We start from the raw sequence: 26,402 nt of genomic DNA on the forward strand, positions 1-26,402 counted from the left end.
AATGACAGGAACCCCAAGCCAAAATACAAAGTCTACTGGAGTTCTTCGTCTGCCTTTAATTGCCAATCGTTTGGCATTTTTTGGGTGTGTGTTGAGGCCACTGTCTGGATATAAGTTGTCCTTCTTAGCCAGACTTTGTACAAAGTATCTCTATCTGTTTCTAGATATATGTTCTTAGGTTTGTAAATAAAGATGGCATGCACATGCACATACATAAACATATACACACATATGTGTCTTTATAGTTTACATATCTCCTTTCTAGTCACCTTGACAGTTAGGTAGGTAGGTAGTAAGTTATTATCCTTCCCTCTTCCTTTTCTTTAGAATATGAATTTTTCTTTTCTTTTTTCTTTTTTTTTTTTGGTAAGGCAATTGGGGTTAAGTGACTTGCCTAGGGTCACACAGCTAGTGTCAAGTGTTTGGTGTGGGGCCGGATTTGAACTCAGGTCCTCCTGACTCCAGGGCCAGTGCTCTATCCACTGCGCCACCTAGCTGCCCCTAGAATATGAATTTTTCTGAAAAGAATTCAAGTCACTGGGTAGGTGAGATGGCCTGTGGTCCATTCAGAATCTCTCAATCTAGATCTTCCCTTAGCTATATTTTGGTCTGCTTTCCAATTTATGAAACTCATCTCAGGGTCTTCTGATCAAATCCCTTCTTCAGGGAGGCAATGTACAGAATAGTGAAAAGATCCCATCTCTGCCCTGTATGCACATTTGTGTGACCCAGGCAATTCCTTACATGTCTTTGAATCTCATTTTCTCTTCCATTAAACTGAGGGAAGTGGGACTCTGTCACCTCTAAAATGCCAGCACTTCTACATCCAATGATTTCATTTGGTGTAGCTTGCAAATATAGTATGAAAGTGAGTAATCTACTCCACCCTTATTTTCCAGATGAGGAGACTGAGCTCAGGCAGGAGAAGTGAATTGCCCAGGGTCACACAGAGTATCAGTGGCAGTTGGACTGAGATGAGAACTGCAGTGATTTGGGTCTCAGCTTGGACGCTCTTTTCATTGCCCTGTGGTACTTAGGAGGATCTAGACGGTAGTGCCAAAAAAACAGCAGCACGTTTGCAGAACAGGAAAGAGACAGGATCTAAGTTGGGGCAAAGGGTTCATGACGGGGAGTAGTAGGAGATAATATTGGGGCAAGTTTAGAGAGGGCCTTGAATGACAGGGTAAGGATTCTGACTCTTTCCATTAGTGGACTTTGTATTTTTAAGTGACTGGGTATTCCCCCGCCCCCCCCAAAATGTGCTGATGTTTGATAGAAAATGGGAAATAATGGCATTCTTTCTTGCTGAAGGTTCGGAGTCTGGTGAGCCTATGAAAGTATCAATGCATATTATACTTTATAAATTTCTTCAAAGGGTGCCAAACAGAGTATCTGCCTTCTGAAAATAGGGAAACAAGGGGAAGCCTGCAGTTTGTTTTGTAGTAGAACACCCACACAATAAGCTTGGTGTGAGATCTAATCCCAGTTCTGCCACTCAATAACTGTGTGACCTTGGTAAATTACTTACCCTCTCTGGGCTTTGGTTTCTTAATTTGTCAAATGAGGGCGAAGGCCTAACTAATCTCTTAGGTCCTTTCTAGCTCTGATGATCTATCTCTAAGTCACCGAGCTACAGACTCCTTAGTTCCCCAGTCACTCCTTACTCTAGTCAATGGTTCCCTGGTGTTCTGGATGAGTTCATATGCTTCTGGAAGGCCTGGGGGACCAGAGCACACCAGCTTCTTTGGTCTACCTTTAGTTTACTGGTTTCTCTGCATCTTATTCACCTCAGAGACTAATCTAACCTCAGAGGATGAGATGACTTTCAAGGAAACAGACTGGAACTCTGCATGGTGGCCCTTACAAAATCCATTCTGAAGAGTCACAGAATCTGGAATCTACTCACGGAACATGGAAAATGTGTCTAGTAGTGAGCCCAGTAATTAGAACTATTTCTAACATGATGACTTAGAATTCTTCAAAGATAGAGAGGCCCTTTGAAAATGTCTTTTTAAATTAACTACACCAATTTAAACTTCAAACAAAGCCGACTGAAGATTAGAATGTGTAAAGGAGATAGAAGAGAGAAGGAAAATCAAAAGCAAAATGCATCACAAACTAACCTTCCCACACCCAAACCTAAGCAAGCTGACGAAGCTGCCCAATGATGGAATCATTCATGTGTGACAGTTCCAGATAATCATATCAGCTCTTCATGAGGGCTGCTGCCTATCTCATGCATGCCTCCCAATTCAGATTACAGAACTCCCATCTAAAGTGAATATTTAAATAAACTCAGAGATGCTGTATGTCAACAGAACAAATGTAAAAAGAGCCTTGCCCCAGATGCTTAAAGAGCTTCTGGCATAGCGAGTATGCATGTTAAAACCTGGCTAGTTTGAAATGTGAAAAAAGGGGGTGGGGGAAAATGAACTTTGAAATCAGTTGGGTTCAGATTAGCTGAGATTTGAATTTAAGACAAATAGGACATCTGGATGTCTGGAAGAAGAGCAGTTGCTTCTGATGGCAACTACCTGGAATAAAGCAGAGCTTACTCAGTGAGGTTTTTGCTGCATATGTAAGACTCTCGAGAGATTAATTTGCTCTAAACTTGAGTAAATGCTCTGAGATGATGTATTTTGTTTTTTAATCATAGATGAGGGGTAGGGGGAGGAGAAGGGAAGGTCCAAAGAAGCAAAGGTTGATTTTTAGCTGAATCTTCAAGCATCAGGCAGGTCAATTTCTATCTCACCTAAAATATCTCTGTCCTTTTGTATGTTAAAAATATAACTAATGTACAAGGAGATGATGAAAAGAAAGAGGAAGCCCAGGCTGCATGACTCAGTCAGGCCCTACAATGGTTGGCTTCCATCCAAGACTAACAATCCTTTGGATTTCCCTCACCAAAATGTAAGCCTGAAGCAATATGGGGAGTGCAGAGTACAGAAACGTTGTCTGTGGCATGGCAAGAAGCAAGCAAACAGGACCTTAACAGAGGAAAGGAGTCCTTTTTTTCCAAGGAAACTAGAAGCTTGGGGAGGACATTTAGATTTGGGAAGGGGCTCATAGGATTGACCACTTGTCGGGTGGCATTAAGCACGGTCGACAATGAGTAAATTCCCCAAATGTGGTGGCCTTCTCAGTGTAGCAGCTAGCCTCTTAGAAGCGGCTTGTCCCATCGGTTACTGTCTGAATATTTATTCAAATGTCTGCTCTTGCCTCCTTTCCATGTAAGTGGTATTTCTGTTGGAAAAAGGAGAAAACTCGGGCAGCAGAATCTCCCCCTTGCTGGAGAAGTGGCTGCCAGCTTTGCTGTTTCACTATATAGTTCAGTGACCTACTTTACCAAACCTGAGCTGGGTGGTGAGCAGGACATTTAAGCCACTCTAGTCAGAGGAACAGTATTTCTCAGATTCAAACAGCCCTTCATATTGAAATGAAAGCTAGTTTTTTTCTTGTTTTCTTTTTAGTGAAGGTGGGAGATGTGCGGTCACTGTCCTCTCTCTCCCTCCACACGCCTGGTGACCTTATTGTTTTCCTGCCTGCCTTGTCATTACGTAATCTTGGTTTCTTGAACTGCTGCTTCTTGGCTCCATTTTCTCATCCTTTAGCCATTTTGGTGGCTCTCCTATGAATCTCTTGTAAGTTCTTTTTGTTGTTGCTATCAAACTGCGGAACTCAGAACTGGACAGAGTAAGGTCTGACCAGCCCTGAATAGGCACTAACAGAAGTTTATTCTAAATATTTTTTTGTAAGGAATTCAATCACTTGATTATTTCAATCCCCTCATCCTAGCTCTGTAAAGTGTAATTTTTTCAAACAAAAGCAGTTGATCCATCAACAATAAGCCATTAGGATTAGAGAATACTTTATTTTGAAGCCCTGGGTTGATCTCTAATAGGTTTTAAGAGATGAAAAAGCAGATGGGACCCAGATGTTTTTCAAATGCTATCAAGTTGATTGGTGCTCCCTGGTCCAGTGAGCTCTGGGATTCAACATTCCAGGCTTCTGTCTTTACCTGTTCTTGCAGGTAACACTTTAGACAAGCCCCACCAGTAGGGATCACACAGCCATAACATTTTAGAGCTAGAAGAGACCTTAGCATTTAGCTAATTCAACCCCTTTGTTTTACAAAAGAGAATGTTAAATGACTTGACTAAGGTTACAGAGCTAGTTAATGGTAGAAGCAGGACTAGAATCCAGGTCCCTGACTCCTACCTCGTTCAGGACTTTTGGCACCTCAGCAATGAAGCCTCTGGAGATTAGCTACAAGGGGATTCCTTTGGCAAAGAATTAACTTACAAACAGTAACCTTTTATTTGCCTCTCAAGGTGTGGTGAAAGATTATTAATATTCATAAATAGGTTTTTTTGGTTTGTTTTTTAACTGCTAGAGTTCCAAACAAAGTTTTGCTCAAGGAAACCTAGAGTATTATCCCATTGGACACGATAAAGTGTCCCTAAGCATATGCTGATCGATTGACTAGAAGCAGACGGAGACAGTATTATCTCTTCTTCTTTTTTTTTTTTAAATGTGAGGCAATTGGGGTTAAGTGACTTGCCCAGGATCACACAGCTAGTAAGTGTTATGTGTCTGAGAGTGGATTCGAACTCAGGTCCTCCTGACTCCAGGGCCAGTGCTCTATCCACTGCGCCACCTAGCTGCCCTGACAGTATTATCTCACTTATCACTTTATTGGCTGTGTACGTTAACGAATGCCTCACAAAAAGAGATTCCTGAGGTTTCGTTATATGGCAGGGATCGGAAAATGGGGTCCTTTACACAAGTGAAATTTATGGTTAAATACAATTTGCCCCTTTCAGCTCAAAGGTCTTGAAAGTTTTAATGATTTTAAATAGAAATCTTTCTAGATGGTATGACAATATCAAAACGAGTATGGGGTCCTGGACTGTGATTCATCGGTATTGGGAACTCCAAGGTAAGGAAACTGACTCTATGAATAAGGCAGGTTCCTCCTCTGCAACTGAGCTCTCTGGTGGTAAAGAGTGCCCGGCCAGGGTCACACAGGCTGTCCCACTCTTCCCACTGTCTCTCAAAAAGAACAGAATGCATCTGACAGAATCTTTTCTTTAATGTCTCAAGGTCCTCTTTAGGAAGATCTGAGGGCTGGTGCAGCAGAAAGGGCGCTTTGCTTTTGCACCAAATGGCCTCAGATTGTCGTGTTTCTTGAATTCTGGTGGCTGCTTTTTATGACTGGGGTTTTTCAGGCCTTCTCCCTGGCTGTTAAGCTCTCTCATTCCTCCCCACTGTCAATAGGCCTGTCTCTCTCTAGCAATGCTTCCCCTCTTTCCTTTGCTTTCCACAATTTGCTTTCTATAATTTGCTGGTTCTAATATGCTGTGGCCTAGGAAACCAGATAACCAAACTTGTTAGAACTGTAAACAGTAAGTCAGTTTAAAGAAACAGTAACAGGCTCTAGATGAGGGTTGAAGGGCTCTCAGATGAGTAAAGTACAGAAGCTTTGATGTATGACTGCTGAGACATCTCTTTTGCCCGCTCAGATAATTTTTGCTTGTTTCCTGGCTCTTGGCCACGTTTGTGATTGCTGAAGTTAAGAACCAAGTGATTTCTGGGTAAGTAAGGCATTACTGTAATTTCTTTATTTCAGAGACATTTACCTTTTGTCTTCCAGAAACATGGAGCCAACTGTTTATCTGGATTTACTTACCTTCAATTTAACTCCACAGAATATTTATAATCATTTATCATGTGCATTGCATTGTGTTAGGTGGAAGACAGGAAATTTTGTTAAGCCCTACGGCAGCCTACTAGATAAAACCCAGCAGGTTTATCTTGGGAATTGGTAAGTGGCAACCACTGTGAGATCTTCCTAAGTAGGGCTACTTACTAAGTGAGGAGTTTCTGAAAAGAATGCTCCCCATGGGTACAGAACAGAATCAACCCTGTTTTTCTCTTTTCTAAAATAAACAGAACAGCCTGTCTAGAGGTTCTGATTAGCCACAACACCAGTAGGCACCACTTCCCATTTCTGCCTTTTGTATAGATCCAGGTGAGGAAGACTGAAAATCTGCACTCTGTCTTATTTATTTTTTTCTCTTTGTTCATTAGTTAAAGGGACTCGCATTTTTCAACATTTTCTGTGTTGTCATGTGACTCCCTTGCATAGGTATTACCCAATACAGGAAGAGGAAAACCTCAGACAGAGGAAACCAGCATGACACTTGCTGACAGAGAACCACACCGAAGCACGGTCACTGGGAAGGGCCAGCCTAAGCCCACAAAAGCCAGGAAGCAGCTCAGAAGGCAGAGACAGACTGTAGGCACACCCCCTTAGCTCCTGATACTTGCTGTTTAGGTTTTCATTTTAAAAAAGAGGTCAAGAAAGAAAGCATATGCAGGTCAGAGCAGGCTGATTTGTGTTTTCAGTAGATGGTTCTAGAGGGTGTGCTGAGTTTTTGGAAAAGTGCTTGATGTTGTGAAGTTTAAAGAGTATTTGTTCTCCTTTAAGGATCAGAGCTGCTGACATCCAGGTAGGGCTTTCAGGTTTACCATAGGCTTTACAGACACTCCTGCTCAGAGCTGTGACTTCAGGGTCATAGATAGACGGCTCCCAGTTGAGGAAAGGCCTCTAATAAGGAAGACCTGAAAACACTCTGCAGCTCAAGATCTTCCTCTCTCTGCTGTCTGTCCTAAAGGCACATCTCGGAGTCAACAGAAGCACTCACAACTTCTGCCTTCAAGGCAGGGAGGGAGGTATTAATATCCCCATTTTATAGCTGAGAAGACTGAGTCTCAGAGAGATTGAATGACTTTGCTTGTGATCACACAGGTAGTAGGTGTCAGGGGCTGAATTAGAAACCAGATCTCTCCTGACTTCAAGCCCAGGATGCTTTCTACTAAACCTATCTACGTGAATAACCGTAAAGTTAAAATACAAATAGAAGCTATTAAATTAAATTTAAATTATGTAATTAAAAAAGAAAATTAGCCACTGTTTCAAAATGCTAAAAGCTAGAAAGCAATTAAAAAACTTTTCTAATCTCAGCCATTAATTATCTATTGACACTACCACTTAATAGGTAAAATTATTTAAAATATTTGAGTATAGTTAGGAGGATTCCAGCATCCCAGGAATTCATCAACCTGCTGCCAACATGGTGATGAGCTGTTTCTGAACCAAGCTCAGATGCTCTTCAGAGAACAGGCAGCGTCTGTCACTGGGCCTGACCTCAAAACCCTCTCAGGATGTACAGTAGGGCTGGCCAGACCTAGAACTGCCTTGGCACTGGTTCAGGATTTAAAGCAGGTGATTCCAGTGAGAATAACATCTGTATCACCTCATCACTTGCTGGCTGCAGAATGTGGTACTCTCTCTCCAAGTTACTCTCAGGCAGTGCCCAGTAAGTGACAGAAGATGAGTAAGTGGGTCCCAGACAAACTACGGGTAGTTGAAAAACCGAACGATTCAAGTGAGATGGTCTGCATCTTATGTTACAAGCAACTTTTTGTGCCCCCCAGTGCATTACTTTCTTTTTTTTCCAATAGGATTTCTACATTGTTGAAAAGAAGTTACCTGTGGTCAATAATTGTTACACTGGAGGGTGGAATCCCCAAAACATCACAGCTCTGCAAAAGTTCTCTCTTACGAATGGCCCCTTGATTGTAGTAATTGCCTAGGGATAACAAATAAATCAAGGGCAGGTTTATATCACACTAGACATAGGGGGTGGCTTGTAGGCCATCTTTGTGATCATGACAGAAGGCTGCAACAAAGTTCAGAGCAAGGACAGCAGTCACACAGCACACCGTCACGATGACGTTTTGCATGTGACTCTGGGCAAGCCCCTAGACTTTCTGGAGCATGTTTCTTTGTACATAAAATAGGGATGCTCCTTCATTTCCTGTCTCAAAGAGTTGTGAGGATCAATTGTATGGGAAAATGCTTCTGTAATAAAAGATAAAAGTAAGCCATCTCAAAGTGAGGTATTACAGACTATTTCACACCTGCTTTTGGTGACAATAACTTGGGTTGACTACATATATATGTACATACATTCATGTGTTCTAGTGCAAATGTGCACATGTGCAGGCATGTGTACACACACACACACACACACACACACACACTGCGTATCCATTTTGTAAGAGGCATCATTGCCAGCTTGTAGCTGACAGACAGCTGGCCTCAAAACAACAATGACCTGGGTTTAAGCTCTACCTCTGATACAGGTTAGTTGTGTGACCCTAGACGAGTTGTTTAACCTCTCCTGGCTCTGGCAGTTTTCTAAGACTCCCTAAGTTTCAGAGATGTTATTGGCAAGCATTGGTAGAAATGGTTTCCTCAGCTGGGAGCTCCCTCTATCAGTGAAATGCCAAGCCCAGTCTCTATCTCTATGTGTTTTTTACTGATTTATCTATGTACATGTCTCTACTCTAAAGAACATGGAAGTTCTTTAAGGGCTGGGACTATTGTTTTTGTCTTTGTATCTTCAAGGCAGGGAATGGAAAGCACTTGGAGGTGTTTGTTGAATGAATGCACCAATGAGGGTCAGAGTTTGGTGAGATCATAGGTTCACAGATTTAGGTCTGGAAGGGACCTTAATGATCAATCCTTAGCCAGTCAGTACATCAGATTCTATAAGGAGACTGAACCTGAAAATAGGCATTATCATCACATGTTTGCATTTTTTCAACATTCTGAAAATATAGCCTATTTTTTCCCACTTATATCTTAAGTCATATCTACAAACTGCTTCCCATTACAAATACTGTAAAACCAAATTGCTGTTCAAGAGTATTCTGTCAGACAGCACAGTGCATATTTGCCCTTTGATGACATACAGAAAGTTAGACTGATGCTAGTGAAGCCTAGGGCTGAAGTGTCCAAGGCCCCGGGTTAACTACACTGTGTCAGGACTAGGGGCTCAAGTTAGAAGAGCATGCAGGGAAGATCTATCAAATTTTCCCTTCCCCTTTCCTTCTCTCAGCCAGCAAACACTGAACTCTTTTAAAATTTTATTTCAGTTTGAGGAAACATGGAGAGTTCAAAAGAAAACATGACACACAAAAAAATTGCACTGAACTTTGGAGAGGAATGAGCATTAGCAATTCTCAGAAAATAGGCTTAGAGGATAGGAACTGAGGTAGGCCCATGTGATTCACTTTGCACAGCACCTAACTGTACCATGAACAATTAGGCAGGAAATAATGGCTTCTGATGAGTAAAACTGACTATTGTTTTCAGACATGATCATTTGTGATCCCAAGGAGTCTGACACAAAGCTACTATTTAAAAACCCAAACACATACACTCAAGCATTGTGGAATCAAGACCATTTGGGATTTCATTTCTAATGGCTTTTCCATTTTCTCCTGGGATAGCCTTCATTTCTTCCAACTTAGTGGTATAAAACATATGTTTATAATAATAAGTAGCATAACTTTTGCAAAATTGAACACCCAGCTTTTATTTTTCACGTATGAAAGAAAAATCCAGAAATACTATAGTGTATGTTAACAGAGGAAAAAAATGCAACTATATATTCAAATCAGTTATCAATATTTTGATTGCATTTTTAAGCAATTTTTAAAAAAATTCTTTCTATGTTGATTGCATTGAAACTCTGTTCTTTGTTTTATAAGAGCTGGAAGAGGTCACCTAGTCCAACCCATTGAATTTAGTGGAGAAGCTAGCTTATCCAAGGTCATAGCTCAAAGAGCAGAAAACAGATAGAACCAGGCTTTCTACCTGTGCCAGAGCTGCTTCTCCTCATAAGATTAACACATTACGCACTTAGCCCCACTGCACTCTGGGTAAAAACCAGAGATCCTAATACATAGGGCATAGTGTAATTTAGCAATGGAAGCACTATTTGGGTCATTTCTTAGCCATAAAACATACGTAAAACTGCTTTTTCAGTCAAAACAAAAATTGTTTGGGAACCTAGCATGAATTTTACTGTAATAGGTTATAAAGATACAAAACTTCTGAGACCAACAACTACAAGAGGACCTCTGGGAAGGGAATGATTTCTATTAAAATAATACCAATTTATGCAATTGTTAATCAGATATACTCTTGAATGTTTATAATATAACAGGAAATGCTCCAGAAATCCCTAGATGCTATAGTTAAATTGTTGGAGATGGGGAGGAGAGGAAGAAAAGCTTCTATTTTTGATACTGAGTTGAAATATATAATAGTTTGAAGATGTATTGCTAAATAGTGTGTGTGTGTTTAACCCAATCTCTCTGTAGATTTCAATTCCAAGGAAACTAGTGAACTTTTTTTTTAAGGTTCTTTACAGAAATTATATTGGATAAGTTAAATGATCTATGGTGAAGTTAGTTACTAATACTTCAACAGATATCTTCTATAGATCTGAGCACCTAAGGTCTGGACTTTATTAAGTTCTAGGAATCCTTGTCCCACAGAGGCTAAAAATATATGTGAAAAGATTAGCAATATGTGGAATCTATCCATGTACTACCCATGTGCATTACATTTTTAATAACCCCCTTCTAATTAGGTATTGTGGGCCAAGAAGAAATATGAGCTAATTTTAAAATGTGTCTAAACAAAACACATAGGAAAATAATATTCTTTTCCCTGTCCCCTCCCTATCATCATATAACATATTCCAAATACCAATAAGAAATAATTTGGGGGTAACCTTAGCATCATTGTTTCAGTCTATTAGCATGGATACTGAAGAGTTGACTCTGCTACCAAAATGATTAAAACCACAACTAAGCTAGTCACAAATCCAGGACTCAACTTTGCACATATATTGAAGGTTTATCTATTTTAACATTAATTTTGTTGTATAGTGAACTTCTCAAATTGGTCAGGTATCAGTCTGGAATTTGAAAACATAAATGTTTTAAATGATTCCATTTAAACAGTTTGGTTGAACTATTTATTAAACACCTTAATTTGTTTTCAAAGACTTACTACTCTTGAGGATAAACATCTTCATAAGGTGTAAATCTGATTTTGGGTCGCATATTCGTATGGTTCTTTCGACTTGGTCAAAGTGAATAGGTACCAACATAACATCACAACAAAATTTCTCTTGCAGTATTTGAAATAAACTGACAAATTGATCATAGTAATTATAACTACACAACCATGGATTACTTCTTTTGAGTTCTCAGGCCACTAACAGAAACTGATGTTCAAGGATTGTCTGCCTCAGTCTAAGGATATCTAAGAAGTATACTATTCAATTTGGACAGTAAGAACAGTGGATATGGAGTCAGAGGTCATGGGTTTCAATTATAATTTAGCATCTAATTTACTAATAGAGTCCTGGTAATTTCAATTGTATTGACCTTTCCATATCTGCAAAATGAGGAGGTTGGACTATGTCAGTTGGAGAATCAAGAAGCATTTAAGTGCCTACTATGTGCCAGGTACTGTTCTAAACACCGGGATTCTAACAAAAAAAGGCAAAAACCAGTCCTGTTCTTGAGGGGTATAGGCCCTATGGAGTCTGAATCCATAAGAAGAACTATATTTAACCTTTAAACTTTCAGATTCTTAATTGAGACAGTCAATAAGCATTCATTGTTAAGCGGCTGCCAGATACCGTGCTAAGTTTTTCGATGTTACAGAGAAAAACCAGTCCCTGCTCTCAAGGGGTTCTGAAGCGTATGTCCTGTGGCGTCCGAATCTATAAGGCAAATTCCATTTAGTTTTAAACTTTCATGATTTCGCCAGACGCTGGATTGAGTCAGCTGCCAAACAAAACCAGCGATCTCATTCCATCGGCTCCGTATAATGTGACCGTGCCTTCCGCAGAATGAGTACACAATGTATCGCCTATCTAAGGAAATCTTTCAAAGGGAGGCAGATACATTTAAAGCCTCACAGGTTTCATAGTAGCCTGTTTTTCATATTTAGCACACTTGGTATAACTGCAAGTGGGACAATACGTATAGTTGATGAGAGCTTCTGGCTGGACTGATCTTTTTCCAGCTCTAGACTCTTCATTGTGACCTAAATTCCCTAAGGAAGTGGTTCATCCAAAGGCGGCCGGAGCCTCCTTGGAGCCCCTAGAGGAGTGGGGAGCGTGGGGGGATATCTCCCAGTTCCCGTGGAGAGGCGACTGGTGCTTGGGGCTCCTACAATGAACAAGGCCGAACGAGACAGGCTCCAGTGCACACACTTTATTCTTTCGTGTTCCCAGCCCTACCCCCCCCCCCCCGCACTTAATGGATGTCCCTGCCCTCCCGGGGCCTCCTACCTGCGGAGAAGCAGAGCAGGGAGACCCGGTAGCTCAGCCGGGTCAGGCCCAGGAGCGTGGGGGCAAAGAACATGGCCTCGTCGTCTGGGTGCGCGGTCAAGATCAGGGCCCTGCTCCCAGACCCCTCCCGCACCAGCTCCCCGCCCACGCCTCGCGTCCGCCCCGAGCAGCTCCAGGCCCAAGCCCAGAGTAGCCACAGGCCGAGGCCGGCCGAGGCCGCCAGCAGCAGCGCGGCCGACAGCACCATGGCGACTCCGGCTGCCGGAAGGAACCCGCCGGAAACTGGACTTGGCGGAGAGCGAGTTCCGCCAGTCCGCGAGGCCGTCGCCAGCACGCCTGCGCAGAGCGTCCCTCCATGCGCGGGCCGGCAGGTGTCAGTTTCTCCGGCCCCGCCCCGCCTCGCCCCGCCCCGCCCGGCGGTGGCAGCAGCGTGTGCCAGGATCCTGGCAGCGCTGCGCTGCCTTCGTTTTAAACTGCTCCGGGTCGCGGCCGTGTGCTCTCTCCCCGGGCTCCACGGCTTCACCCCCTTGCCCTCCTGGGCGGCCTCCCTCGCCTCTAGCCCGCTCTTTGAGCTCTCTCCGGGGAGTCTGGCCCCACCTTCCTCGTCCACCTCTTTCCTTCGGTTTCAATGCAACGTGTTTGCCATTATACGTGTAGAGAGTAGCCCCCACATCCCAAGCAGGACCGCGCGGGCAGCCTTTCCCTCCTCTTTGTTCCCTTCGAGGCCTCTCTCGGGGATCAACGGTCCGCGCGGGTCACGGTCGGACCGCCTCTCCTGCCCCTTGGGGCTGGGCCCAATGCGGTCCCGGCCGGCTCCCTTTGGGTCGCGTTCACAAGCCTGGCAGGGGTAGGGAGAGGAAAGCATGGTGTGGGCACAACGTGGGCGCCGGCCTTTGCCTAGACGGCCACACGCAAGGCGCTGTCCCCGGGGACCCAGCCTGGGCAGGATGAATGCTCTCGGTCCGGTCGCCGCGCGGCCCTGATCCTGCCCCACAGCCTGACACTCGAGCCTGGGGGACGAGAGAGAGACTCGGGGCCCCAGAAGGCGACCCAAGCGGACTGAGTGGAAGGAGGGACAGGTGGGTAAGCCCCGGGGCAGCCGGGCGCTCCCCACGTGTAGCCCCCACCCCCGAGCCTGGACCGTGGGGAGGGGGCGCAGAGGAACTAGCAGGTCAGCGCGAGGCCGGCGTCGCGAGCCTGCAGGCTGGAGGAAAAGACAGCGGAGCAGGGGGAGCGCCCCCCCGCCCCGGAAGGGGGCGGGGGCCTGGACGGGGGCGGGGCCGGCGCGGCGGCCGGCGCTGGGGGAGGGGCGCACTCAAGATGGCGGCCGCGCTGGCGGAGCAGCAGGGCCCGCGGCGGTGGCGGCGGCGGCGGCAGCGGCTACAGCGACGACAGCAGCAGCCGGAGCAGCAGCAGCAGCAGCAGCAGCGGGACCCGCAGTCGCGGCGGCGACACGAGTGACAGGCGAGCGCGAGCGCGCGCGCCGGCCCCTCCGAGGGGCCGCGGGGAGCCCCCGCCCGTCCGCCGCCTCGCTCGCCCTGCCCCGGCCCGCCCGCCCGCCCGCCGCGCCGTCCCCTCGCCCTGCCCCGGCCCCCTGCCCGGGGGGCGCTCCAGTCCCCCGCCCCGCCGCCGGTGAGTAGGCCCCGGGTCGAGGCGTCGTCGGGGGGCCGTGGAAGCCGCGCGTGCGTGCGGCGGGGCCCCGGGGAGCGGGCCCGGCAGGGCCAGGGCGGGAGGGGGAGCAGCACGTGAAGGGCCCCGGCGTCCCCCTCCCCCCACCCCCTCGACCCTGGCGGGGGGATGCTGCTGCCGACCCCGGGAGGGGGGCCCCGGGGCGGGGCAAACCTCCCACCCAACGAACTCTGCCTGGGCGCTGCCCCCGACCCGCTTCGGGAGAGATACAAAGGCCGCCCGAAACGGCCGAGCTGCCTGGGACCCCATAGACCGGCCCCTCACTTTATGGCTGGGGGTGGTGGTGAGGGGGGGATTGAGACCCCGAGGGGCTTCAGGGGTGACCTTAGATATCATCGGGACCTAATCCCTCACGTTACGGGGAGGGAAACTGAGGCCCAGAGGGGGCCAAGGATTTGCCCAAAATCACAAAGGTCATAGAATCTTAGATTTTGAGTGGGAAGGAACCTCGGAGGTCATATCTTCTGATCAGTCATTTTACAGATGAGGAAATTGAGTCTGAAGAAGGAAAGGGACTTGCCCAAGGTCACGCAGGTAACAAGTTGAGCCACGTTTTGAATCTAAGTCCTTAGACTTCCACGTCCAGCTCCTAACCTTTGCTTCTAGGAGTTTTTAGTCTTAAAACTTAGGATCCAGGGAACTCAGTATACTCTTTTCCCCTTTAAAATTTTGTCTCGGGTCAGTGAGTGCAGCTTCTTCTTTTTTGGATAAGAGAGGCGATTGAGAAACCTTCAATTGAGAAACACAGTTTTGTCTGTGAGAGAGAAAAGAATCCGATTAACTGGAAAGGAGTCGTATAGATTTAGTGGAGGTGTGGTGGAGTAGTGTGGTCCTGTATCCTGTTTGTCAGGGATGTTTACCAAGAGCATATACCGAAGATACATACATTTCCTCCAGTTGCTCTCTCAGCCGTGGAAGCTTGCCGCAGTAAAAGTGGTGGAATCCATGAAATGGGAAGGGTTGATTGGTTTGTTTGGGTCCTTGTGTCTAGATGTTTGTAGGGTGCCTTGCATGCAAGAAACACTTTGCAAAGGTTTCTTCGGTGGAACTGAACTCTGACTGGACTAACTGTTCTAGTCAAGAATCCCACATTTCTTTAGAATTATATTCTCAACAGAACTGTCTTCTCACTTCTTATTTGTTAATATTTGTTAGTAACATTGATTTACATTCTGCAAAGGTACCCTGGTGACCATGGAAGGGACCATGGCTTTAGAGGGGAGAAAAATTGATATGGTAATTGCCTAAGATTAAATTGCCTGTAGATATTCACAAAGCGTAGGGTGTTCTTGTGTGCGGTATGTTAGTGTATGCACTCCCAGAGTAGTTGGAAGAGCTTTCCGTTCATTTTGACACTTGTTTGATGGGGCATTGTGGAATTGTAGAAAGAGAATGAACTTGGTTCTGGTGGGCAACTTCATAGCCAAATGTGCCTCTGGGTCTTGGGTTCTTCAACTCTCAGATAATGAGTTGACCCAGTTGAAGCTGTTTTCTAGTTATACCATTCTCTGAATTGTTTGAATAAGTAAGCAAAGTTATAGTTGTAAAATCCTGTCCTTTACAGGCTGACCTCAGCTTACCTTTCCAGCCTTCTTGCTCATTGTTCACCTTCATTCGTCCCTGGTTCTGCACAGATCAGGCCATTTGCCTGTTCCCTGTAGACATTCCATCGTCTGCCTCCAGGCCTTTGCACTTTTGTCTCCATTCCCTAGCATCTTTCAAGATGCCCCTCCAAGGCCACCTTCTCCACAGGCCTGCCTATTCTGATTTCCCTGGATTGCCAGCGTACCCTTCCCATTTCTTTGTATTTACTTTGTATATATTTGTTCTGTATGTTTACTTTGTAAACCTGTATCTATATGTATCTCTATATTTTATATTTATATTTGCTTCTATGTGTAAGTGTGTACATATTGCTTCCCTGATAGAATATAAGATGCTGAAGGGCAGGCAGGACTATTTCATGCTTGTCTCAGTCCTTAGCACCTGGCACCCGGTAGACAAGTAAATGCTTATTTGAATATTGAATGAGTAAAGCTGAATATAAATGTTAGCAACCTGTTTTTAGATGAATTATTAGACATCATAAAAAATCAATGTAACTTGCTGAAGAAACGGTTGTATTTTAATTTCCCATACAGTGTATAAAATTAAATCCATTGGGAGACTTGTTTCTTTTTTTTTCTCATCCTTGTGCTATGATAGTCCCTTTAGTTGCCGTCTCACGTATTTAAGCAAATCCTTTTAAACATTTGAATTTACACAAAAAATAAAGTTAGTAGTGATTTTTAAAAGGGATTTTCCATTTTGCTGTGGTTCTAGGGTATGAATGGGTTAATTTAATGTACAAGGAGATTCAGATGAAATAGTGAAAGCTTTAATTACTATGAGAAGGAAGTATATAATGTTTGGAGAGAACGTTGTTCCATTGAAAAATAGTTGGGTGAAAGATTGTTCCAGTGATAAGAAAGTTTAGGCCAGATGGATTTTATGAGGGGGAGAGAGGGGGATGGCTCTTCTATCATCAGGATGGTTACCTGTAAGGTGCTTTTAAATTCATTTCATGTTGTTGCCCCCAGTAGAATGGTCAGAGACTTTGGCAGAGTAAGAAATTGATGTAGATACATTTTCAGATTATATATTGTTCATTTTTAATGAATGCATGACATTACTTCCAGTCTCAAACTATTTTGATTCAGACTGTGGTTGAGGTGTTGGAGGAGGACTTTGGTGGAAAAGTAAAAGAAACACATCAATCTATATGTATTTTATTTTTTTTTGGTAGTTTTTTGGTAGGCAGTTGGGATTAAATGACTTGCCCAGAGTCACACAGCTAGTGAGTATTATGTGTCTGAGGCTGGATTTGAATTTAGGTCCTCCTGACTACAGGGCCAGTGCTCTATCCACTGTGCCACCTAGCTGCCCTAACAATCAGTATTTTGGTCTGTGTTTGATAGGACTATACCAGTAGAATGGCTTTATATCATAGGATCATCATTTTGAGTTTGAAGGTCACTTGGCTCAATGCTTTTACTGGACAGATAAAGAAATTGAGGCTCGGTGAAATTAAGGGACTTGCTCAAGATCAGTCTTGGTTACTGAATTGTCCACATTTCTTTTTAAGGGTATGTTACTTAATCCTAAGTAAATATAGTCTGTTTTCTGACTTAGACTCAAACCCTTTCCAGCATGGTGGGATCTGCACAAGGTTGTGTGCTCATGGGCATATAGACTTTGAAAACCCCAGCGGAGCAGTTCTTTATCTGTGCTCCAGGGACCTGACTTTAAAAAAAAAATATATATATATATATATATGTGTGTGTGTGTGTGTGTGTGTGTGTATATTTTGATAACTGTATTTTAATAGACTTGGTCTTTTTTGTAATCCTACTTACATTTTATTTTATGTATTTGTATACATTATTCTGAGGAGTCTGTAGGTTTCACCAGACACTGCCAGAGGGCTCCAAGGCACATGAAAGGTTAAGAACCCTGGCATAAGGTCACCTGCAGACTATGGTTGAGGGGCTGGAATAGGAATAATGTGGAAGAGCAAAAGAAATATTCTCAATATTTTTGGCCTATTTGTGTCTTCTTATGGTGAGTAGCAGTAGTGCTTTGAGTTGCTTAATTTTATCTGCTTTTGCTTATAAGGAAACATTAAATAAAAATGTTGAGGTCACCTGGACCTAGAAAAGTTTGGTTGTCAAATGTCAGAATCACACTGTCAAGACTTATTTAGCCTAGTATTTAAAATATCCTTTCTTAGACCAGAGAGATTGTCTAAATTAGACTCTTATGCAAACTATTCATATGTTTGTACTACTTGAGTTTTGGCAAAGTATAGTAAAAGGATTGTCTGCTTTGTGGGGGGGGGTCTGGTTTTACATTTTAACAACCTAAATTAGTTTGTATTTAAATGAAACTACTTTTCTCATACTATGCAGTGGTCTTTATTTGGGTGGTTGTTCAGTCAGTTTTCGGTTGTGTCCAATTCTTCATGACCCCATTTGGGAGTTTCTTGGCAAAGATACTGCAGTGGTTTGTCATTTCCTTCTCTAGTTCCAGTTCATTTTACAGATGAGGAAACTGAGGCAAACAAGGTCTAGATAAGTAACTTAAACAAGATCATGAACTTTATTCTTATTTCCATATAGAAATACCCATTTGTAATGTGTAATGTCTACAATCTAACTTTTTATTGGTCTTGGTAGTATAAAAATATTTTTTGATAACAGGCATCTGAGTTGGGGAGTCTAAAAGATTTTTCTCTTTTTTCTTCTTGTTTTTTAAATTAAAAAAATTATGAACTTAAAAACATACATACAAAAAGATTTTCATATACAGAGCAGAACACAAAAAGAGGATTCTATAAGAAACCATAGTCTCCATTTCACTCTGCTTGCTTTAAAATATGTGTGTGTGTATAATAAATTCTACATGTTCCTTTCCAAACTGTCTTACTTCTGAATATCCTTCTGTTCTTGTCTGTGTGTTTTAAAAAAATTATAGTGGCCACTTGGATGGGGCATCACTATTGCTAACCACCTCTTGCCCTAAACCACCTTGCCTCTATTAAAAACTAAAAGAAAGAAAAAGAAAACCCTCTTTAATATAGTTGAGCCAAATGGATATACTCAGTGGCCATGACAGAAACTTGTGTCTGTCCCTTGTGACCATCATTTCTCAGTCAAGAGGGGGGGGGTAGCATGCTTTATCCCAAGGTGGGTTATAATTTTGATGAGAGTTCTTAAGACTTTCTGAGTTTTTCTTTACAGTGTTGCTGTCTTTGGACACATTGTTTTCCTAGTCACATCATTCTCCTCGGTTCATACTATCAAGGATTCCCCGAGTAGTTTCTTTCTATATTTCTTATGGCATAATAATATTCCATTACATTCATATGCTGCAATTTGTTCAGCCACTACCCAGTTGTCTATCAGACAGTTTGAGATACTTCCCTTAGATTCTGTTTCTTCTCTGCCCCGATCCTCATTTTAATCTCTCCTTCAGGATAAGGAAGTTTGTTTCATTTGTGACCATTGCCACCCTGGTATTATTTTCCATCTTAACTCCTTAGCCGAATAACCCTCCCCCCCATCCCAGCTTGTTTTACTCTTGAGTTTGATGTATTTCTATAACAAATTGTGTATGTTCATTCCTCCTTTGTGCATTTCAGATAAGAATGAAGTTCATCTGATGTCTCCTCCCTAAAACATTTCAAAGAATGAATTCGTTTCTTGTGTATTGATGTTTTCAAGTAAATACTAAAGTGAAGCATTTTTCTTTTTTCTTCTTTACTATTTATCCAACTAAATAACAGATCCCATTTCATGCCATTAAAAGGAGTAGAGAGCCCTTGTATTTGAATTCACTAGTTTGATAGCCTGGGAAAATTCCTTAGTGCAACAATTCTCAAACTTTTTAGGCCCAAGACCCTATTATACTCTTTAAAATTAGATATAACCTACTTGAAAATTAGATATAACCCACATAAACAAGACAGCTTTTGTTTATGTGACTTATCTCTTGATATCTTCCATATTAGAAGTTTAAATTTTAAAAAATTATTCATTGGAAATGACAAATTCATTACATGTTAATATAAATAATCTATTTTATGAAGAATAACTATTTTCCAAAACAAAAGTTTTAGTGAGAAGAATGGCATCATTTTACATAGTTTTACAAATCTCTTGAATTTCTGGCTCAGAGGTAGGGAACCTTGGTTTGGAATCAGTCAGAGGGCTGCACTTGAGGACCTAAAGGGCTACATGTGACCTCAAGGCCAAAGGTTTCCCACACTTGGGTCACTCTGGCTTAAAGTTTCTGCATTCAGTTGGTTGCAGTGTGGTGTTTTGGTTGAAGTACATGAAGGAAATCTGGCTTATGTAGTTGGAAAAGAGAGGAATATTTTAATAGGCAAAATACATCTTAGTTATCATCAAAATAGTTTTGACCTTCCTCAAGATGCCCTGAAAGAGTCTCAGGAACCCTGCAGGGGCATGGAAAACTGTACTTGGAGAACTACTGCTCTAGTGCATGGTTATTGAAGATATACTGTAAGTAGCAGCTTTGTGATGAGTGTAATTTTTGGAAATCACCAAAAGCAATTTAAACAGAAAATTCATAGGAGTCTTGATGAAATAGAACAACTATATACACATTGTTTATCATAGTGTTTGTATTTTCACTCAACTTTTATTATACATAGTGTTAATTTGTATGCAAAGTATTTTGTGTTCATTGATAGAACTCTACAAAACAAAAGAAAAATTAAATGGGCATGAGAAATATTGTCTCATTCAGTCGGTGATGGGGAATGCCTTTTCAAAATTAAAAAAAAAAAAGGTGGTAATTATGGGGAGTGGGATTCACGCTGGACCCTTAAACGAACCCAAAAACCTTTGAACCAAGTCTGCTGGCACTCATCCCATCTCAGTATAATCCTTTTATTGTGCCCTCCTTGTCTACACCTGGCCCCACTGCAGGCTATTTGCCACTCCTCTCTGTTACCTTAGGGTCACTTCAGCTTATTGGCCACTCCTTGTTGCCATACAGATTTTCCCACAATCTTTTTCACTATAAAAAGGGGTCAGTCTTATCTACCGATTGCTCAGATTCTTAAAATCTTGTCAATACAATAGTCACAAAAGCGCAGGTTCTTAAAAATCCTGCCCGCTTCTATTGGCGAAACAATAAACCTTGTCTCTAACTGAAAGAAGGCTTGAGTTGAAATCTTTTGAGGCAGGACTTGAGCCTTTTGCCCTTGAATTTTGGGGTTCCCGGCACCTCTAGCCCTCAACAGTAGTATTGATTGTTAAGTCCTTTACCGTATAAATTATGGTTAAAACAGTTTTTGAAGCCAATTCTAGCACATTCTTCTTACAACCTTCCTCTACCCTATGCAGATGTATGGCTGTGGCCATTTGTGCTACTTTGGTTGTTCTTTTCCTTTTGTTATATTATCTTGACCGATAAACATCTAATGTATTAAGTGATATCAAGTCAGATCATATCATTGAGTTAATGTTTCCTGGAAAAGTTGACCTTTAGATATGTATGTTATTTTTAGAGTTGCCTAGAGTGCCATGCCAAGCTTATGGTTCTTGGCTGCTGTGAATACCTTGGAGCCTATGGTTGGTTCCACAGAAAATAGATCTCATCTTTACTGACAAAATAATCCCCTTCAGGCTCTTATTTTTCCCATAACAATATAATAATGGAACAACTTTCCTGTATGTGTTTTAGGTGCTAACTAGCAGCACTATTGAACATGCTAGCATTTGAACTTTACTTTTGATTGTCTCCTTTTTCTACTCACACTTTGAATGAGACTAAGTGTCAGGCATCTAGTTAGTCACATGTGGAACAGTGGTGGGAGCTAGGTAATCTACTAAATACCTTCCTGCTTTGACTGCTCAACTCTGGGAGACATAGGAAGACAAAGGACATAGGGCTTCAGTCCTCAGAAAGCGTACAATCTAATGGGGATCTAATTTATACCCAGCTGACATTCCAAATGAGAAATGTGTGCTCCACAAAGCGCTTGGAGAGTTCAGGGAAAGAAAGAATCCCTTCTGGCTGGGGTGATGAGGAAAGCATTATTTAGGGAGGAGGAAACGTCAGAGCGAGACGATTTCTTCAGTCAGGACGATTTCTATACAGGTATATTCCAAAGAGATGTGGAATAGTGTGAACAAAGGCAAAGGTAGAGAGGCTCTCCCTTTGAAGTTTCTCACACCAGCTCTGAGGCTGGGAGTAAGAATGTTTTCCCCCTTTTACAGATGAGGAAACAAAGTCAGAGAGGTGGAGTGACTTGCTGGAGGGTCACAAAACAAGTGCCAAGATTGGAATTTGGACCCAGAACTTCTGGACTCCAAGGTCAGTGTTCCCTCCAAAGTCTCCCAGTGTCTTTTTGTAAGCTTGTAGAACCTGGAGCTGGAAGAGATTTTAAAAATAATCTAATGTAACTCCCTCTTTGTACAGATGAGGAAACGGGTCCAAAGGGAGTCATTGACTTGGCCAAGTCACACTGGTAGTAAAAGTAGTAGGACCAGGATTCTAACCCAAGTCTGCTGACTCTAAATCCACTTATCTAAATGATGAATGGTGAATAAGCCAGTTTGATTGGATTACTTCAACTGAGGGCAGCTAGGTGGCACAGTGGATGGAGTGCTGAGTCTGAAGTCAGGAAGACTGTTCTTCCTAAGATCAAATCTAGCCTCAGACACCTCAGTCACCTGTGTGACCTTGGGTAAGTCATTTTACCTTGTTTGCCTCAATTTCCTCATCTGTCAAATGAGCTGGAGAAAGAAATGGCAAACCACGACAGTGTCTTTGCCACGAAAACCACAAATGGGGTGATGGAGAGTGGGACAGGACTGAAATAACTCAACAACTTCAACTAATCAATATAACTATAACCTATTCTACCCTCTAGTTTAGAGTCCAAAAGAAATAGGGATAAGCCAGTGGTCAGAGGGTTTACATCCACAGATTCACAGCAGTTTTAATCCATAGACAGACTAGAGGAACACATTTTGGTGAGGGGGTTCTATTTCCATGCTAATGACTTTTGCTGCTGATTATCTGAGTATCTTCTTTTGCACGGAGTTATAGGTGGACCTTGATTTATGCAGTGTGCTCCTGAAAAGTTGTATGTAAATACGATTTTAAAAATTGTATTGTATTTTACATGTGACATTCACAGTAAATACTAGTAAACATGTCAAAACAAATATAAGCTATATCAGCTAAAATTCTAAGAATTAAGCTGTTTCCATTTTTGTTAAATTGACAGAAAGTACTCTTTTAACAAAATAAAAACCCCGACCTTTTAGGAGTGTGATATCTAAAAGGTTTGGATTTTCAAAATATCAATTAAAAAAAAACACCTTTAGAAGGAATTATCTTTTGTTTTACATCATCTTCATTTCTGAATATCTCTTCTCTACCCAATGGTCCATTCCTGATTAAAAAAAAAAAGCATACAAAAGAGGAAACATGGTTTAGCAAAATTACTCAACACATTGACCAAATCTGGCAGTGTATGTACAGTGTTCTATACCCATAGTCGCCCTCCTCTGCAAAAAAGAGGAGAGGTGCATTTTGTCATCTCTTCCTTCTGGCCCCATTTGGTCATTCTCATCACCTATCATTCAGTTTCCATTTTTTTTTTATTCTTTCTATCAAGATAGCAAGGTAGCCTCCTAGATAGAGTGTCTGATTTGGACAGCTCCAGTCCTGCCTTAGACACTGTGACCCTGAGCAGGAACAAACTTTTATTAGGCACTTAATTTGAGCTGGGCATACAAAGAAAGGCAAGGAATAGTCCCTGTTTTAAAAAACTCTCACAATCTAGTGGAGGAAACAATATGCAAACAGCTATTTACAAACAAGATATACACAGGATAAATTGGAAATAATCCACAGGGGGAAAGCACTGAGATTGGGGAAGGCTTCTGGCAGAAGAGGGACTTCATTTGAAGGAAACCAAGGAAGCTATAGGAGGTGCGATGAAGGAGGGAGGATGAGTATTCTAGGCATGGGGAATGGCCAGGAAAAATGCCTAGAGGTGAGAGATGGGATGTTATGTGAAAGGAACATCTAAAAAGAGATCAGAATGTCATAGAGAAGTGAAGGGGACCAAATGATGTTGGACAACACCTACTTTAAGGGTCTAATAGAGGTCTCAGACAGGAAGGCTAAATTCAAGGAGAAGGCAGTGTCATGGAAAACAGGGGCAGAGAGGATCAAGGATAGTTAGAGGATGAGGCCTGTGACCATCAGATGGATGCTAGGGAATGAGCCAGGAGATTGCTTTAAGAACTAGAAAGAATAGTCCTGGTTCAGTTTTTCTTTTTTGTGACTTTTTACTGCTGCTGTCGCCGCCGCCGCCGCCACCACCACCACCAGCGCCGCGGCCATTGCCACCACCACTCCTCCTCCTCCTCTCCCTTTTGTAAGACCATCAGTTTGATACTTAAGAGACAAACCTCACATTCATGGCACCAACTTTCTTGTCCTTTATCGTTTCAGTTGATCTGTAGTACGGTGTAAGGTGAGGTCAGGAAGGGTCTGGGCTTTGGTCCCATTGACCAAAAGAGGTGACTCGATTATCCAAGGTCATACCAAGTAGAGGTAGAGCTACAGCTTGAACCCAGGTCACTTGTCTTCGTGCCACCCCTAGATATGGCATCTGTTGTATTAAGTATATGCTGTTTGTCCTAATTACCTGAAATGGTCCCTGTCATGTAAGGTCTCATTTTAGGTTCACCAGCCACTGTTAATGAGGCCTTAGCATTTGTATTTGATGGTTTAAATTTTAAAATTCTAAATGCATTATGCTGTAGGAGTGCCAAAGGAGGGGAACAGAGGTACAGATCATACAAAAGCATTTATTTAGCTTTGGAATATATTTTGTACTCATTTAACTGATCAGAAGTTACTTAAATAACAAAACTACACTGTGAAGATTGACCCCAGGAATGTAACAGTGGTGGAGCTTTCCTTGTCCATACCTTCCCTGCCCCTAACGTAGACACACACACACACTCACGATGTTACCTTAGAATCACAGGGTAGAGCTAGATTGCTTCAACTCTTTCAGGATCACTTGATCCAGATTTAGATAGATATGTTTGTTTAAACTGAGAAGGTGATAACTATCAAACAAATTGAAAACTAGAGTTCCCATATCACAATCTTTCCAGAAAAGGAGAAGAATATTTCAGTTTATTACAGAAGAAAAACTTGTTATTTGTAGCATTTTTCTTGATAGTTTCAATTCAGTAAAAATTTCTGGGTTTTACAGAAGAGAATTCACTCAGAATAATACTGCTTGACCTCAATTTCTGGAGGCCAAACTAGGACAAGGTCAGAAGACCTGATCTAGTTTTGGATCATAACCTGGCCTACAAGGTAAGCCAGGGAGATTGGGTTGTTTTGGGGATTTTAGCCTGGTATCTAGGAACTTTTGAAAAATTGCTAACTATTTCAATATAGTTGATTGCCCTTATAATTCTGTGTATTCTGTGTATTTAAAAACATTCTGAGAAGGGTTCGCAAACCTTACCTGACTGCCCAAGGGGGTCCATGAGATAAAAAACATTCTAAACCCCTATAGAGTATGGTTCATTCTGAACTTGCCTTACTTAAGATGCTTACCTCTGAAATTCTCCCTCTTAAAGCCATCTATAAATGGTGGGCTTTAACTTCATTGCTGGGTGGTTCTCTCCTCCCTCAAGTTCACTTTTAGGAAAACTTGACTGTGACACACAAGCATCAAATTGTTATTTTAATTAATCTCTTTGTATAGTTTGGTCATAACTATGTGCCAGTACCACTTTTAGTAGGTGTTTACAAACAGTTTAAAACAGTGTCATTTATCCAGTTGGCTGCTTTAGGAATTAATTAACTCAGATAATAATATTTAACATGATGTAGCAAAATCATGATTATTTTTGATAATGGGTGACTCTAGCAATCCAATTTTTATTATTTCAAAAACTTTTAAAGGAGAAATTTGAAATAAGTGATATTGATGTTCCTTAAAAAAAAATTGCTGTCATTTCCTACTGATTTGTCATGCTCCAATAGACCTTTTCCATGTAACGAGTATAGTTAAGCAAAACAAGCACATTGGCCATCTCTGAAAGCATCTGCCCCATTTTGCACCTTTAGTTAGGCTTTCACCCTCAGTCTTGAGAAGTCATGCTTGGTCATTGATTAGATTTTGAAGGCTTTCAGTGTTTTCCTTTACATCATTATGGTCATCTCGTGAATTGTTCTTGTTTCTGCTAATTTCCCTCTGCTACCAGTTGATACAAGTCTCCCACATTTCTCAGAATTTTTCGTATTTCTTATTTCTTCTTGTGCAATTGTATGTCAGTACATGCAGAGATTACATTTTCTGTGGCTATTCTCCACTTGAGAGGTACATACTTTCTTTCCAGTTCTGTGGTACCACCCCAAAAATGCTGCTATAAATATATTTGTATATACCATTTAAGACTCTTCTCATCTTTGTCTTTGGCCTCCTTGGGATTATGTACCTAATAAATGTATTGTTGTGTCTAAGGGTATGTAGATTTTTAGTGACTTTTTGGATATTATTCTAAATTGCTCACTGGAGACCAGTTTACAGTATCACTGGAAGAACTTTTGCTGTGCTTGCATTCCCAAAGCCCTCCTGTGTTCACCATGTTTGTCTTTTGTCATCTTTGGCAAATTGATGAATGGAATGTGGTAAAACCTCAGAGTTGTTTTAATTTACATTTATTGTTGATTTATAATCTTTTTTCAAATGTTTGTTAATAGTTTAGACTTTTCCTGTTTGTATTTTTTGGCTATTGGGAAATGGTATTTATTCTTACATATTGATGTCAGGTCTCTATGTACCTTGAATAGCAGGCCTTTATGAAAGAGATTTACAACAAATATTTTCCCCAATTAACTGCTTTTCTTTTCAATTTGGCCATA

General features: G+C 42.0%; 2 protein-coding genes across 11 annotated transcripts in view; one reads left to right on the plus strand and one right to left on the minus strand.

Moving 5' to 3' along the window:
• Window positions 1-12,477, minus strand: part of PIGL (phosphatidylinositol glycan anchor biosynthesis class L) — a 144,884-nt gene extending 132,407 nt beyond the window's left edge. Inside the window, exons 1-2 of the mRNA XM_027861878.1 lie at window positions 12,231-12,477; window positions 7,556-7,655 (exon numbers count right to left, since the gene is read on the minus strand). Of these exons, the coding sequence (XP_027717679.1) occupies window positions 7,556-7,655; window positions 12,231-12,477 (347 nt within the window). The remainder of the gene's footprint in view (window positions 1-7,555; window positions 7,656-12,230) is intronic.
• A 1,340-nt stretch (window positions 12,478-13,817) lies between these two features.
• Window positions 13,818-26,402, plus strand: part of NCOR1 (nuclear receptor corepressor 1) — a 184,524-nt gene continuing 171,939 nt past the window's right edge. For 4 of the 10 annotated variants that reach the window (XM_027861866.1, XM_027861874.1, XM_027861873.1 and 1 more), the window contains exons 1-2: window positions 13,826-13,862; window positions 21,707-21,803. The gene's annotated coding sequence lies outside the window, so the exon portion shown is untranslated. Of the gene's footprint in view, window positions 13,863-21,706; window positions 21,804-26,402 lie in introns of all 10 variants that reach the window. The other 6 variants (XM_027861868.1, XM_027861871.1, XM_027861872.1 and 3 more) reach the window with 3 other exon arrangements.

The sequence above is a fragment of the Vombatus ursinus genome, unplaced genomic scaffold (genome assembly GCF_900497805.2).
Source record: "Vombatus ursinus unplaced genomic scaffold, bare-nosed wombat genome assembly UNPS02014768.1, whole genome shotgun sequence".
NCBI lineage: Eukaryota > Metazoa > Chordata > Mammalia > Diprotodontia > Vombatidae > Vombatus > Vombatus ursinus.